The sequence below is a fragment of the Muntiacus reevesi genome, chromosome 2 (assembly GCF_963930625.1).
Source record: "Muntiacus reevesi chromosome 2, mMunRee1.1, whole genome shotgun sequence".
Taxonomy (NCBI): domain Eukaryota; kingdom Metazoa; phylum Chordata; class Mammalia; order Artiodactyla; family Cervidae; genus Muntiacus; species Muntiacus reevesi.
The window spans coordinates 74,912,745-74,927,942 of record NC_089250.1 but is presented as its reverse complement, the minus strand read 5'-3'; the positions used below and the strand labels follow the sequence as shown (position 1 = coordinate 74,927,942).

The 15,198-nt window shown below is 42.3% G+C and overlaps 1 protein-coding gene across 2 annotated transcripts in view; it reads right to left on the bottom strand.

Moving 5' to 3' along the window:
- CSE1L (chromosome segregation 1 like) overlaps positions 1-10,097 on the bottom strand; it is a 30,978-nt gene extending 20,881 nt beyond the window's left edge. The window contains exons 1-3 of one of the 2 annotated variants that reach the window (XM_065922141.1): positions 9,953-10,097; positions 4,600-4,695; positions 2,203-2,345 (exon numbers count right to left, since the gene is read on the bottom strand). In XM_065922141.1, the coding sequence (XP_065778213.1) occupies positions 2,203-2,345; positions 4,600-4,690 (234 nt within the window). In that variant the 5' untranslated portion in view covers positions 4,691-4,695; positions 9,953-10,097. Of the gene's footprint in view, positions 1-2,202; positions 2,346-4,599; positions 4,698-9,952 lie in introns of both variants that reach the window. The other variant, XM_065922140.1, reaches the window with a different exon arrangement.
- Positions 10,098-15,198: the final 5,101 nt, after the last annotated feature.

Sequence of the window (15,198 nt, the reverse complement as noted above, 5' to 3'; positions counted from 1 at the left end):
ATACCCATGACTGTATGCCTTTGTAGATAAAACAGAACCATTTCTCATTTCCTGGTTTCCTAAGAAAAACAGAGGAAGACAGGGCTTTTCTCCTGTATGAATGGGTCACAGATTCCTTTAATAATCAGCTTAACTCTTTGATGTCAATTGAGAATCTCAGTTCTATATGATAATTAATCAAAACGTGGTTAAAATCTTCAGATATATGCTACTCAGCCCATATTCATCCTCAATTTGATCATTACCTTAAGTTAAAGAAAGGTCTTGTCAGTGAAAACTTCTTGACCATTACCAGTTCAAATGTAACCAGGACTACACCGCCCAAAGAGATTCTGAGTCTAACTAGTTCTACCAATCAAGACAGAGGAGGCTTGAAAGTCTACAAGTAGACGTGTGGATTTTTAAACATTCTAAAATTCACCAACTCATTTCTTCACCACATGTGAGAACACTTGACTACACAAGTTCAAGAACAGTATTTACTATTTGTAAATTCTTCTATGGAATGAAGAAAAAAGACTCAATGAATAAGCAGATGTCAAGTTGATTTTTTAGAAAAACTGACCATTTCTGTCAACTTTAATACCTTCTAAATGTGATTACTATTATTACTAAAAACATTCCTTTTTCTTTATCCTAACCCAGGGTTACCTCAGCCTTGCCATTACTGACATTTTGGGTCAGATAAATCTTGGTTGTGGGTCTTTCTTGTGCATTGTAGGCTGGTTACCAGTATCCTTGGCTTCTACCCACGGGTTGTCAGAAACACCCTTCACCCCCAGTGACAACCAAAAAATCTCTAAATATCCCCAGATGGGCAAAATCACCCCCAATTTTAGAACCTCTGTCAAGAGCTAAGGTAGGGAAAATACCTGTTTCTGTTTCTCAATGTATAACTTTATACTGATCATTAAACTTAGAGCACAGTAAGATTCACCTTGGAGTGGTGGCAGTTTAGTCACTAAGTCATGTCTGACTCTTTGTGACCCCATGGACTGTAGCCGGCCAGGCTCCTGTCCATGGGATTTCCCAGGCAAGAATACTGCAATGGGCTGCCATTTCCTTCTCCAGGGGATCTTTCTGATCCAGGGATCAAACCCGCATCTCCTGCTTGGCAGGTATATTCTTTACCACTGAGCCATCTGGAAAGCCCCCAATAAACTTGCAGCATATTAAGATCACCTTATAATTAGAAAATATTTTCATATCCAAGACATAGGATAAATCCCTTGTCAAAAACTTCAAATGCATTATACACATTATATATTTATATATATATATATACATATTTAAAATGTGGTTTTTCCAGCTTTATGCAATTTTTCCTTATCCACAATAGAAACTGCTTCAATTATTCATTTAGACTGTGTAACTTTCCACATAGTGTATCTTCAGCGGAGAGCTAAAGTCAAACTTCAACCATGGGACTTCCCTCTAGGTCCAGTAGTTAAAGATTCCATGCTCCCAAAACAGGACGCATGGGTTTGATCCCTCAGATCCCACATGCTACAGGTCGTGACTAAACAAAAAAACAAAACAAAAGAACAACAACAGAACACAAATTGGAGGTTAAAACAAAGTCTCACTCTCTCGAGCAGCCCGGATTATGAAGTTCACTCAATCAATATGAATTTAAATAAAATGGCAACTTTGTGTGAACAAAGACAGTTTTAAAAATATCTTCCTTCCCAAATGGTATACTCCTTTACTTACTGCATTATCAAGGACCTCCAACAAAATATTGCAAAGGAGTGGCGAGAGGGGACAACCTTGTTTTGCACCTGATCTTAGTGGGAAGGTTTCAAGTTTCTCACCATTATGTATATTAGTTATAGCTTTTTCATAGTCTTTATCATGCCGAGAATGTCCCCCTCTATTCCAAATTTACTGAGTTTTTAACCATGAATAGATGTTGGACTTTGACATAGGCTTTTTCTGCACCTATTGAAATAATAATGTGACTTACCTTTTCTCAGTCTATAGGTTTTTGAATGCTGAAACAGCCATGCATATTTGGGGTAAATCTCACTTGGTTATGGTATTTTTATACTTTTTGTATGTTTTTGGGTTTGACTTTTTAACATTTGGTGAGGAGGGTCCTGTTTTTCATCTTTAATCTGTGTCTGCATCACTCAGGAACACTGCCCATATAAATCTTTTAAACATGAAGGGTCTTAAACTAGGTACTCACAAAATACTTACAATTCTCCAATTTCTTTTAATATAGTTCTTGAATGTTACAGAGGCACACACTTTAATAACATTATCCTGGGACTTCTCTAGTAATGTTAACAGCAGCAATGGGTAGTTCTGATTTCCTTCTACAGATTCGAGAAACTTCTCAGCTGGAAAACAATTCCCATGTTATTAAATTCCCATGTGTTATTAAAACCAAATCTTATGACTGTATGTATATGTGAACTATGTATATTCCTGACTGAAGCATCAACAAATAGAAAGATTAGAACTGTACATGATATTACATTAAATTTATATAGTATCTCGGTTTTTAGTTTATTTACTATCCATTAATTCACCAATAACTCATCTCACAAACCTATGAAGTGACCTGATCAGATGATCACCTCATGTGAAAGAGAATCTGCTTTTCAGAGAGATTAAGCAACTTTAGGGCAAAAAAATCACATACCCTGTCCTGTTCCAGAAGGATTATTCTTAGTACTATTCGTAATGGTAGTGACATTTTTTTTATAGGACTGTGATTAAGATTAAATTTGTTGATTCATCTTAATATATATTATTAATCATATGGGTCTGATGTTTGACTCACGTATGTTAAGTTGTCACAACTACCCAGAGAAGTAGGTAGTATTACCCTCACTTTAAAGACAAGGCCACTGAGGTTAAGTAAGCTTGTCAAAGATCACACAGCTAACAGATTTCATCACTGAAAAAGTTTTAGTCCAGTCCTTATTCTATCCTACCAGTCCTTAGTATTCTATTCAAACTAAACATAACTTCCACTCTCAAACCCTCCCTGCTTTGTGTCTACCACGTGACACAATGGTAGACTGAAAGATAAAGAATGCTGAACTGAAAAAAATTTTTCAAGAGGGGACACACTATATGGTTTTATAGAAGGCTTTGGTTGCTTCAATATTTGGTTGGGTCAATATTTCATATCCGGCAATCCCTGTGAAATGTATGTTTGCAACTCCTCTCAGAAACATCGATTTATTCCTACATTTTGTCCTGGATTCATAAAACAAGAGCACCTCCACCTTACAAAGAGAGTTATTAAAAACAATTTTCATTAAACAGGGTTGGCAGAGGCTTTCTGGCGAAGTCTAAGACTAGAACCATTAATTTCCTTTTATCCAAGAATAAATTACTTCTTTAAGCACTAACAGGAAAATTCCCTCACAGAAATCACACAGGCCCTTCTAGACTAGGATGGATGCATTAACATGTAAATAATAAACAAATAATTCTATTTACTATATATAATGTAAAATACATATGTGCACACATTCATCTGGGTCTTCATGGAGTGCTTCCAAAATTCTCTTTATGAGAATGCACATCAGTAAATTCTGAAGAAGCAGATTAAAAGCATTTCTGGTTAATATGGCTCACAGCAAGGATCATGAGCTTACTACCCATGAGACACACGTGGCCCCCAGAAATTGTTTGTTTGGTTTGTGTGTTATTTCAAAAGTTTTTGAAGTTAATCAATGTCATTTAAAAATGAGAACGCTTCATATGAGTATCCTTATTTTTCAAGCAAAGCTGGAAATCTGATCTTGCAAGACTGGTTTGAATCCCCCCGAGTTAGATGGTTTCAAATAATAACCGCCCCTTAACCAAGGTAGTTAACCCCGCAGCCTGCACCCCACCCCCCACCATTTTACCTTCATGTGCAACTCCTACGGGTATTTAAGTTTGCAATTTTAAGCTTACACTAAATCTCTAATGAAAACTGGTCAAATCTGGGAGGAGGAGAAGGGGAGGAACCCTAGGTCTTAAAATACTAATTAAATCAAACCCAACATGGGGATTACCTAGTTTCATTCACTTACTCACTTTTAAGGCAATTAACTCTTACCTCTATGTTCTGCATATTATATCTCTAAAACAGGAAGGTGTAGGGATTTTCAGGAAAGTCAACAAACAAAGCATCCTAAACTTACTAGTCCTTTTTATCCCAAAAGGGATAAACGTTATTTTACTCAAGAAACAAAAACACAACAAACAAACAAGGAAAAAATCCACTACCATATATTATAGCAGCTGTAAGCAGCTATCTAAACACTTTAGGCCAGAAAATGAAAAATAAACTATGCCTAAGAATTCAAGTGTTAATCTCTTTTTAAAAATTTACAAACAAACAGATTGCACAAAGGTTTCTCCCACCTATCCTTTAAGAATAAATCAGGGAAAAAAAAAAAAAAAGAATAAATCAGGGGAGGGAGGTGGGGGGGGTTCAGGATGGGGAACACATGTAAATCCATGGCTGATCCATGTCAATGTATGACAAAAACCACTACAATATTGTAAAGTAATTAGCCTCCAAGTAATAAAAAAAGAAAAAGAAAAAAAAAGAATAAATCAACCACAAAGAGTATTTATTCACTTTACCTGGACGCCTGATGGCAGGATCAGGATCAAGAGTCTTCTTTAAATATTCTGTTAGTGTTTGCAAATTCGCATCACTGAGCTCCATTGCCATTGAGCCTAAAACAAAAATGAGGTTTGGGTGATTTACCACGTGAAGACACAGGGATTCACATAAGAGAATCATTTCACACTATGGATGTCCTCCTCTCCGAAAGTCATCTACTTGATATGCTTTGGGTATCGCCTATAAGCCTTATTCTTAGCCAAGACAAGGTTCCAGAAGATGGGCTTTTTTGAATCAGAGATGAAACAATTTTGAGATACAGAAGAAGAAACATGTCACAAACTAAAGATTAAAAAGACAAATTATTAGATTTTTTAAAAACCCCACAATAAAAATTAAAAATTTTAAGCAGTAAAATAAGGATCCCATCGAGATCTGAGATTAAAGAAACTAGAGTAAATTCTTTTGTGTAGAACATACTGCCATAGGTATTGACAACAAACTACATACTGAGAATCTGCACCTGGGAAGATAATTCTGGTCTGGCCACAGAATCACTTTATTATGGAACACAGGCCGGAAAGCAGTGATTTAATCAATTTATTTCCCATTCTTTGTGTTGAAATGCTGAATCTGTTATGAAAACATGAAAGTTTGCTGTTGCCAAGGAAAACCGTTTACATCAGTATGTATGAGCTAAAAAAAATAAAAGTCAGTTTTTGCTACATGCAAATTATTCTACCTTTTGGGATTTACACAAGGTAGCATGTGTATTTAGGGGATTACAGAGGTTAACTGAACCTATTTTGTTGAGTTTAAATTTTAAACACACTCCTTAATAAATCTGCATTTTACTAACTTTCTTCATGACAGAGTCCCACGAAAGCTGGCACCTGTCAACCTTATCTCCAACTTTCTTCTTGCTGATTATGTTTCAGCCACCAAAGCCTTCTGTTCCTCAAACCAGACGAGAGTTCTCCCTGACTCTAATAACCCTGCTTCTAATTTGACATCAGGCATCTATCCAGCCCACTGTCAACTCCTCAAAAAAGCCTTCCACAACCATCATCTACTTCACCCCTGTCGCACTGTCCACAGCACTTATTCTCATCTGAGGTATCTTTGACTTTTTATCTCTTATTTGTAAGCTCTCTGTGGCAGGGACTTTGTAGGTCTTGCTCATCTCTGTAGCCCAGGACCTTCAACATTGCCTGGCACACAGTATTCACTAAGCATTTGGCGCATGAACTAATGGATAAGCTAATATGTCAGTCAACCGGCTAAAACATGGATCCAGTGTGGACTGGAGACTATTCTCTGAGCATCAGTTATTAGCAAGCCTGACATAATGTAGGAACTCAAGTTATATCTGTCAGATAAATAGTGACCAACATACTGACATAATTAGTTTCTGTTCATTCAAAAATGTTTCAAAGAAAACGGGAGTTTGAACATGATCCTGTATTATTGTTCATATTTGCCAGTGCTTATTTTGGGAGTTAGGACTTACTGCCTCCTCCGCTTAGGCAGCTCTGCCCCTGGAGAGCTTTGTAGTTCACTCCCTGTTTCACTCGGGTCTCTTCTTTTTTGAGATGCTGCCCTGGACCACCCTGTCTAAAACGGCACCCAGCTCAGTCACTCTCCATTCATCTCTGATCCTGCTTTTCCAAGTAAACTTTATCAGGCCTATAAACTGCTTTCTTGTTTGCTACGCTTCTCCTTCCATTAGACTGTAAGCAATGACTGTGTGTTTTGTCCACTGTAATCTCCCTAGATTCTTAAAACAGTGAAGAGCACCTACTATGTATTTGTGCTACTATTTTCAAAAGCTACATACCCTTTATTGATCTTTTTTCCCCCATCAAAAAGCACTATCATTCTTCACATTTACTCAGTCAACTGACAAACAGGAAGAGCTGGAGACAACTGATTCTAAGAGCACAGTGACCCCCACAAAATGACGAAGTTGAAGTGCTAGGGTTTAAAAAAAAGTGTATGGGGGGAAAACTGTGTGTGTGTGTGTGTGTGTGTGTGGTGGTGGTGGTGGAGGAACATAAACATGTGTGCTAAAACTGTGTGTGTGCGCGCAATGGCGAAGAAATATAAACATGTGCTAAAACTGTGTGTGTGTGTGTGTGTGTGTGTGTGCATGCGTGTGTGGTGGTGGTGGTGGAGGAATATAAACATGCATGCTACAACCCCCAAAAGTTAAAATACTACATAAATCTTATATTTTTAATGTTAAGGTACTAAATGTCAAAAAATCCCTTTTCTTTCTCCTCAGTGACAGTGTCTCTAACTCCAAAGTTTAGTCCTGATTTGTGAAAATATGACAAATCAAGTAATTTTAGAGAATACTCCACAGGTATTCACAATACATCAGCAAGATCAAGGTCTAGTTATCTTTATTTGCCAGAGGTGGAGGTACACTGACATTCTGAAATATGTGCAATATATAAATGTGAACAGCATTATTGACTTTAAAGACAAACTAGAAATGAAAAAATTCACTTTTGCCTTTAAATGAAGGGTGATACTTTACTTCTCCACTGAGCTATTTTTGGAAATCTCTACCAAAAAAATGCATGAAAAACATGTACCACAATGGGCTTCCCTGGTGGCTCAACTGGTAAAGACTCTGCCTGCAATGCAGGAGACCTGGGTTAGATCCCTGGGTTGAGAAGATCCCCTGAAGAAGGAAACAGCTACCTACTCCAGTACTCTGGCCTGGAGAATACCATAGACTCTACAGTCCATGGGGTTGCAAAGAGTTGGACACTAATTTATGTACCACAATAAATCAATCATGCCAGACTTTTTGTTGAAAGACTGGCTGGACCTAAGTCGAGCCTCTTCTCAGAGGTCCTCAATTACAGATGAAGACGTTTGGAATAAAAGCTTTGCTTTCCAAGGCCACCACACAGACATCTGTGACGTAAGTTGACCCAAGATGTATGCCTTTTCCTTAAGATATTTCCTCTGCATTAGAGAACCACTCCAGAGGCCCTACATCTGGGGGAACGGAGAGAGATCCAATAAATGAAAACTATCTGGCACACACACACACATTAAGAACACAGTGCAACACCTCAGTCCACCCTCTGCTTTCTACTCACAGGAATGTACCATTGAGATGCAGATCCAAATTTTTTACATTGTCTACAAAGCCCCATGTGATCTGACCTCTAGATACCTGTCCCTTCACATGCTACTCTCTGAAAGCTCAATTTTCCTTGAACCCTTTGTACTATCTATTCTCTCTGCCTGGAATGATCTGTTCCCTCATCTTTCCATAGCTGGTCTCAGCTCAAATGCCACCTCCTCAGAGAAGTCGCCTTCATCTGTCACTTGTCTGGAATTATTGAAGTCATTTATTTGTAATCTTGTTTCCCCCACTAGAATATAAGCTCCCCAAGGGAAGGAACTGTCCATTTTGTTTCAGACAAAAAAGATAAATTCCACTGTATTCAAAGGGATTAAGTGGATTAAATGAATTTATTTATTAAGTTATTAAATGAATAAAGGAACAAATTAATACCAAAGGTAGAGCACTGCCCCCAAACCTATCTAACACTCTACAGAAAATGGTTCTCCTCTATCCTAGCTCCCAACCAGCAAAAATCAAAGTAAACAGAAGGGAACAAAGAATTCTCCTGCACTGGTGTAAAGAAATACAGGGTCTTTAAAAAGTAGGAGGCTGGGTAGATCCAGTCCCACGAATTGTGTGAAAAATGGACACACACCAAAAAGGGCAAAACTCTTCACTACGGTGGTCCAAGAGGAGGAGAAAAAGAACACTGGTAGAATCCAAGAGTAAAAAGTCCCTTTCCGTGGATTACTATTTCAAGGAATAATACTTGTGCATCTACCATGTGGCAAGCACTGGCCATCTGCTTACAGCAGCAAGACAGGTAAGGTACTGGTTTTTGAAATTTGGAAAAAAACAATAACCAAGTAAACTATTAATGTTTCCAGAACATGATAAAAACTGAAGTGGCTCAGTCGTGTCCGACTCTTTGCAACCCCATGGACAGTAGCCTAGAACGCTTCTCCATCCACGGGATTTTTCCAGGCAAGAGTACTGGAGTGGGTTGCTATTTCCTTCTCCAGGGGATCTTCCCGACCCAGGAATCGAACCCGGATCTCCCGCATTGTAGGCAGACGCTTTACCGTCAGACCCACCAGGGAAGTCCTAGAACATGATAGAAAACTATGAAGTAAATAAAACTAGAGTTGATGTGATTAGTTGAAAGAGATCCTTTGAAAGGTTGGTCAAAAAAACGAGTAATGTGAGTGAAACCTGGAGGACAAGGAACCAGCCTTGCAAAGATCTGCTGTTGGCATGTCCAAGCAAAGGAAAGGCGCGTCCGAACGCTTTCTGGAGGACATGCGCTCCGAACATGTAAGAAAAAGAAAACGTAAGCAGCATGGCTACAGTGGTCAAGGAGAAGAGGTGGGTGGGAGAGATGGACAACGGCCACCCCAGACGGGGCTTGGTAAACCAGGGTAGGAACTCAGGGTACCCGCAGCCACTTTAAGAGGTAGATGTTTTCAACCCCGCTATTCCAGATGAGGAAGTGGAAACTCGGAGAGATGAAGTGACCAGCCCTAAGGAGGGGTTAAATATGGAAACGAATCCAGGCCTTCCCGTTCCTAAGCTGAATCCCAATGCTCCGAACTACCACACCGTAGGTGTTCCCTCAAGAGGCGGACCCTGGGTCACCCGACAGGTGCACGGACCCCTCGGTGGCACAGACCACAGTCTAACCCTCACGAGCAACTCAGCAAAGTGAGATCACCGGGCCCGTTTCACAGTCGCGGAGACCGAAGCCCTCTGCGGTGTGGCGCTCCGCCACCGCCGCCGCCGCCGCCCTAACGGGAAAGCGAGGTCCAGGGTAGCTGCGACGACCCGGACGGCGGCTCGCACGCCAGCCCCGCAGCGGACCAGGCCCCGCAGCCGCACTCGCCTCACGCTGCGGGCGGCCGGGCGCGCCGAGAACGGACGCACGGGTGCGACCAATGAGAGCAGGCCGCCCCTAGAGCGCGGCCAATCAGCGCGGCGCTGGGGAGGAAGAGGCGGGCGCTCGCGCCGCACGGGTTAGGCCTCGCACGGGCCGCCCTCGCCCCTCACAGGCCCGGGCGGGGGTGGGGTTGCTTACCGAACCTGCACCTCAGACCTGGGATGCCGCCAGGGGAGGCGAGACGCGAAGGCGAAACCCCTGCCCCCGGGCGCTGCGCCAGACACGGGCCAATATTCCGCCCTCGCCCGGAGGTGCGGTCCTGGCTTCCCAGCGTTCGGAAGCGCAGAGAGCGCTCCCACCCTCCTCCAGCCCGGTCCCCGATACCAGGCCGTGCAGGCCTGCGCCTCACCTCGTGGGGACGTGGGGACGCGGGGACGGAGAAGGGAAGCTCAGTCTCGGACCGTAGCCGGCACTCTCCACTCCTACCGTCGCTCCACACCTCACATTCAAACCCCGGCAAAATGGCGCGGCAGGGAGGCTGCGGCCGGGGCGCATGCGTCCAAGGGGCCGAGTAAGAGGCGGGGCCAAGGGCGCTTTGCTCCACCCAGATTCCAATCACCAATCACGGCCCCGCTCTGAGGGGGCTGACGTCACGCGCGGCAATGCTCTTTGACCGCGCTAGTGGGCATCCCTCGCCTGGTTCTGAGAAGGGCACGCTTGCGGCGTGTGTCCGTTGACTGGTGCCCTCTTTTGATGTCAGGGCTTGAGTCAGGCATCTAGTGGGTTTTATACAACTATCGAAGGAACTGTCCAAAGTCATGGCCAAAGCATCTCCGATAGAAGAGAACTTTTCTGCCCCTTGTGGAGCTTATGTTTTAAAGAGAGGAAAGGAATAAACAAGATCTTTTCATATTTAATAAGTGCTGTGAGAAGATTGAAAGACAGTGATACAGCAGTCAGTAGATTGTCAAGGGGATGGCCAGAGAAGACCTCTAAACAAGTGACCTTAAGTTTAACAAGAAGACAGCTGTAGATTAGCCTGCAGAGCTTTCCAGGAAGAGGGGATGCTAATAGCAAAGGCTCTGAGGCAGGACCTGGCTATATTGGGGCTTAAAAAATAAAGTGGAGCATGGCCAGAGAAGGAGTTAGATCTGCAGGGGCCAGATGATGTAGCCTCCTACCTATATTGCATGGAATGTACTTACACTAAAAAACAAAAAAACCAGTATCTATCTGAAATTCACATAGAACCAGGTGTCCAATATTTTATTTGGTGGCCCTGAAAAGTGAAAGTAAAGTTTCTCAGTCGTGTCCGACTCTTTGCGACCCCATGGACTGTCGCTCCTCCCCGTCCATGGGATTCTCCAGGCAAGAATACTGGAGTGGGTTGCTATTTCCTTCTCCAGGGGATCTTCCCAAACCAGGGATCAAACCCAGGTCTCCCGCATTGCAGGCAGACGCTTTAACCTCTGAGCCACCAGGGAAGCCCTTGGTGGCCCTAGCTCCATTATATTTTCTTCACAGCATTTATCACTCCTTGCAATTGTTTCTTTTTTTAATTGTCCCCTGACTGCATACCTAAGGACTCTGTTCAAACAAGGGCATTCTCTTATTTACAGCTGTACCCCAGCACCTAACACAAGGTAACTGTTCAATAAATATTTGCTGAATGTTGAATTAAACGCCGTATATAAATAGGTGAAGTCCATTGCGAAAGGTGTACTTTATTAGAACACTGGTGGAAAAGATGTATTTCTACAATTGCAGCAGTAGTACAAGCAATCATCTTGGTCATATTAGTCTGCTTTTCTGGACATTTTCCTCTAGTACGGGTGAGAGCAATCCTGATGACTTAACAGTTTTTCATCCCTGAAAGCCAATCAGGAAGGAAGCTGGCTGGTGTCTTGTGTCTGTCTAGCATGAGTACCAGGTTTTGTAGGAAGCCCCAGGCTTCCCAGGTGGTGCCAATGGTAAAGAACCCGCCTGTCATTGCTGGAGACTCAGGTTTAATCCCTGGGTCAGGAAGATCCCCTGGAGAAGGGCATGGCAACCCACTCCAGTATTCTTCCAGGAGAATCCCATGGTCAGAGGAGCCTGGTGGGCTACAGTCCGTGGGGTCACAAAGAGTCGGTCACAACTGAGGAGACTTAGCAGACAAGTAGGAAGCCCACAGGCTGTGCCACTTTATCATGTCTGTGGACGTGGCTCCCGCGGGGCCGTCTCCCTTTGCCCTTAGCAGCCCGAGGAACCACGCAGGTGAGGGCCATGGAAAGGCTTCGTGTCCTCCCTCTCCACTCCCCGTGGGGCCTGGGTGACCCATGAAGATTCCCTGGAAATTCCCATCCTGCTCGCTGACCACATGCACACACTCTTAGGTTTGCTACAACTGCTGCTGTGTTGAAAACCAAAGAAAACAATTCAGCCATTTTTAGGAGCAAGAAGTCAGTATGCATGTAGTCTTCTTTCTTTCCAAATCCTGATAAAATTGTATATACATATTATATATATACTGTATGGAAAGACTTTCTGAAAGTGGAAGACACATTTGATTTGGATTCAGAAAGGCATGGACACATCTGACTGTGCTTGGAAAACAAGTCTAAGTTTGGTTTTGTCTCACTTTTAAAAGTCCAGCTGAGATCCAGAAGAGTGTTGATATCTAAATTTGAGACAGGTCTGATTGCTTCTTACCTTTTATTTTATTGATTCCATTTTTAATGTTGGCGTCTTTTTTCTTTTGGTGTGCTGCATGGCATGTGGGATCTTAGTTCCCCCACCAGGGACTGAACCTGTGCCCTCTGCAGTGGAAGAGGGGAGTCAACCACTGTGCCGCCAGGGAAGTCTCTCTCACTTTTTTTTTTAATGAAGGAAACTTTCTTTCTTGGGCACATGGTGGAAAATTCACATGGTACAAACAGCCTTTGGTCTTTCACTAATTAGGACATTGTTGTTTAGTTGCTAAGTCATGTCCGACTCTTTTGCGACCCCATGGACTACAGTCCGCCGGGCTCCTCTGTCCATGGGATTTTCCTGACAAGAATACTGGAGTGAGTTGCCATTTCCTTCTCCAGGGGAGCTTCCTGACCCAGGGATGGAACCCACATATCCTGCATTGCAGGTGGATTCTTTACCACTGAGGCACCAGGGAAGCCCAGGTACGATGTTCAGTTCAGTTCAGCCACTGAGTAGTGTCTGAATCTTTGCAACCCCATGGACTACAGCACACCAGGCCTCCCTGTCATCACCAACTCCCGGAGCTTGCTCAAACCCATGTCCTTTAAGTTGGTGATACCATCCAACCATCTCATCCTCTGTCATCCCTGTCTCCTCTTGCCTTCAATCTTTCCCAGCATCAGGGTCTTTTCCAGTGAGTCTGTTCTTCACAGTAGGTGGCCAAAGTATTGGAGTTTCAGCTTCAACATCAATCCTTCCAATGAACACCCAGGACTGATCTCCTTTAGGATGGACTGGTTGGATCTCCTTGCAGTTGAAGCAACTCTCAAGAGTCTTCTCCAACACCACAGTTCAAAAGCATCAATTCTTCAGCACTCAGCTTTCTTTATAGTCCAACTCTCACATCCATACATGACTACTGGAAAAACCATAGCTTGAACTAGATGGACCTTTGTTGGCAAAGTAATGTGTCAGCTTTTTAATATGCTGTCTAGGTTGGTCATAGCTTTTCTTCCAAGAAGCAAGCATCTTTTAGTTTCATGGCTGCAATCACCATCTGCAGTGATTTTGGAGCCCAGAAAAATAAAGTCAGCCACTGTTTCCACTGTTTCCCATATATTTGCCATGAAGTGATGGACCAGATGCCATGATCTTAGTTTTCTGAATGTTAAGTTTTAAGTCAACTTTTTCACTCTCCTTTTTCACTTTCATCAAGAGGCTCTTTAGTTCTGTTTTCTGCCATAAGGATGGTATCATCTGCATAACTGAAGTTATTGATATTTCTCCCGGCAATCTTGATTCCAGCTTGTGCTTCATCCAGCCCAGCCTTTCTCATGATGTTCTCTGAATAAAAGTTAAATGAGCAAGGTGACAACATACAGCCTTGATGTACTCCTTTCCCTATTTGGAACCAAGTCTGTTGTTCCATGTCCAGTACTAACTGTTGTTTCCTGACCTGCAAACAGATTTCTCAAGAGGCAGGTCAGGTGGTCTGATATTCTCATCTCTTTAAGAATTTTCCAGAGTTTGTTGTAGTCCACACAATCAAAGGCTTTGGCATAGTGAATAAAGCGAAGTAGATGTTTCTCTGGAACTCTCTTGCTTTTTCAATGATCCAATGGCTGTTTGCAATTTGATCTCTGGTTCCTCTGCCTTTTCTAAATCCAGCTTGAACATCTGTAAGTTCATGGTTCACATACTGTTGAAGCCTGGCTTGGAGAATGTTGAGCATCACTTTACTAACGTGTGAGATGACTGTAATTGTGCGGTAGTTTGAGTATTCTTTGGCATTGCCTTTCTTTGGGACTGGAAAGAAAACTGACCTTTTACAGTCCTGTGGCCATGGTAGGACATTAGCTGCAGGTAATTTATTGAATATTTAAGTTCTTTATGTTCTTATTTTTAAAATATTCTTTATTAATGTTCTCTGAGAGGCATGTGAGTCTCCTATCGTGATTGTGAGTTTGTCATTGTTAAAGGGTACTTCAGTCAGGTTCTGATTTATATTTTGAAGCTATTAGGTCAATAAAGGGTTCCTCCTGTTTCTTCTTGATGATGTTTATCATCTTATAATGTGAAATAGTCCTCTTTGACCCTTTCAAAGCTTTCCTCTTCCAATTCAATCTTGTTTGATATCAATACTGTTGGACCTGCTTTCTTTCTGTAACAATTTCCTGGGTCTTCTCCTCTTCCAGTTTTACTGAGATATAATGGACATAATTTTCAGCATCTCTTTATTGCCAGAATTCTTTCATCCTTATGTATATCATACTAGTTAAGAGCGTGAACTTGAGCTAGACTACCCAGGTTAAGACCCCAATGCCATCTGTGTAACATTGAGTAAGTTACTTATAACTTGGTTGCCTAATTTCTAAAATAGGGGTAATAATATGATTCTTCCTCTTCAGGTGGTTGTAAAGATAAAGAATGATATGTATGAAGAAATTATATGTATGAAGCCCATGAAAAAGCAACTGGGAAACAGTACTCGACAGTGTTAACTGTTACAACCATTTCTTATGACCAATTCAGTTCAGTTCAGTCGCTCAGTTGTGTCCGACTCTTTGTGACCCCATGAACCGCAGCACGCCACGCCTCCCTGTCCATCACTAACTCCCGGAGTCCACCCAAACCCATGTCTATTGAGTCGGTGATGCCATCCAACTACCTCATCCTCTGTCGTCCCCTTCTGCTCCTGCCCTCAATCTTTCCCGGCATCAGGGTCTTTTCCAATGAGTCAGCTTATCACATCAGGTGGCCAGAGTATTGGAGTTTCAGCTTCAACATTAGTCCTTCCAATGAACACCCAGGACTGATTTCCTTTAGGACTGAACGATTGGACCTCCTTGCAGTCCAAGGGACTCTCAAGAGTCTTCTCCAACACCACAGTTCAAAAACATCAACTCTTCAGCGCTCAGCTTTCTTTATAATCCAACTCTCACATCCATACATGACTACTGGAAAAACCATAGCCTTGACTAG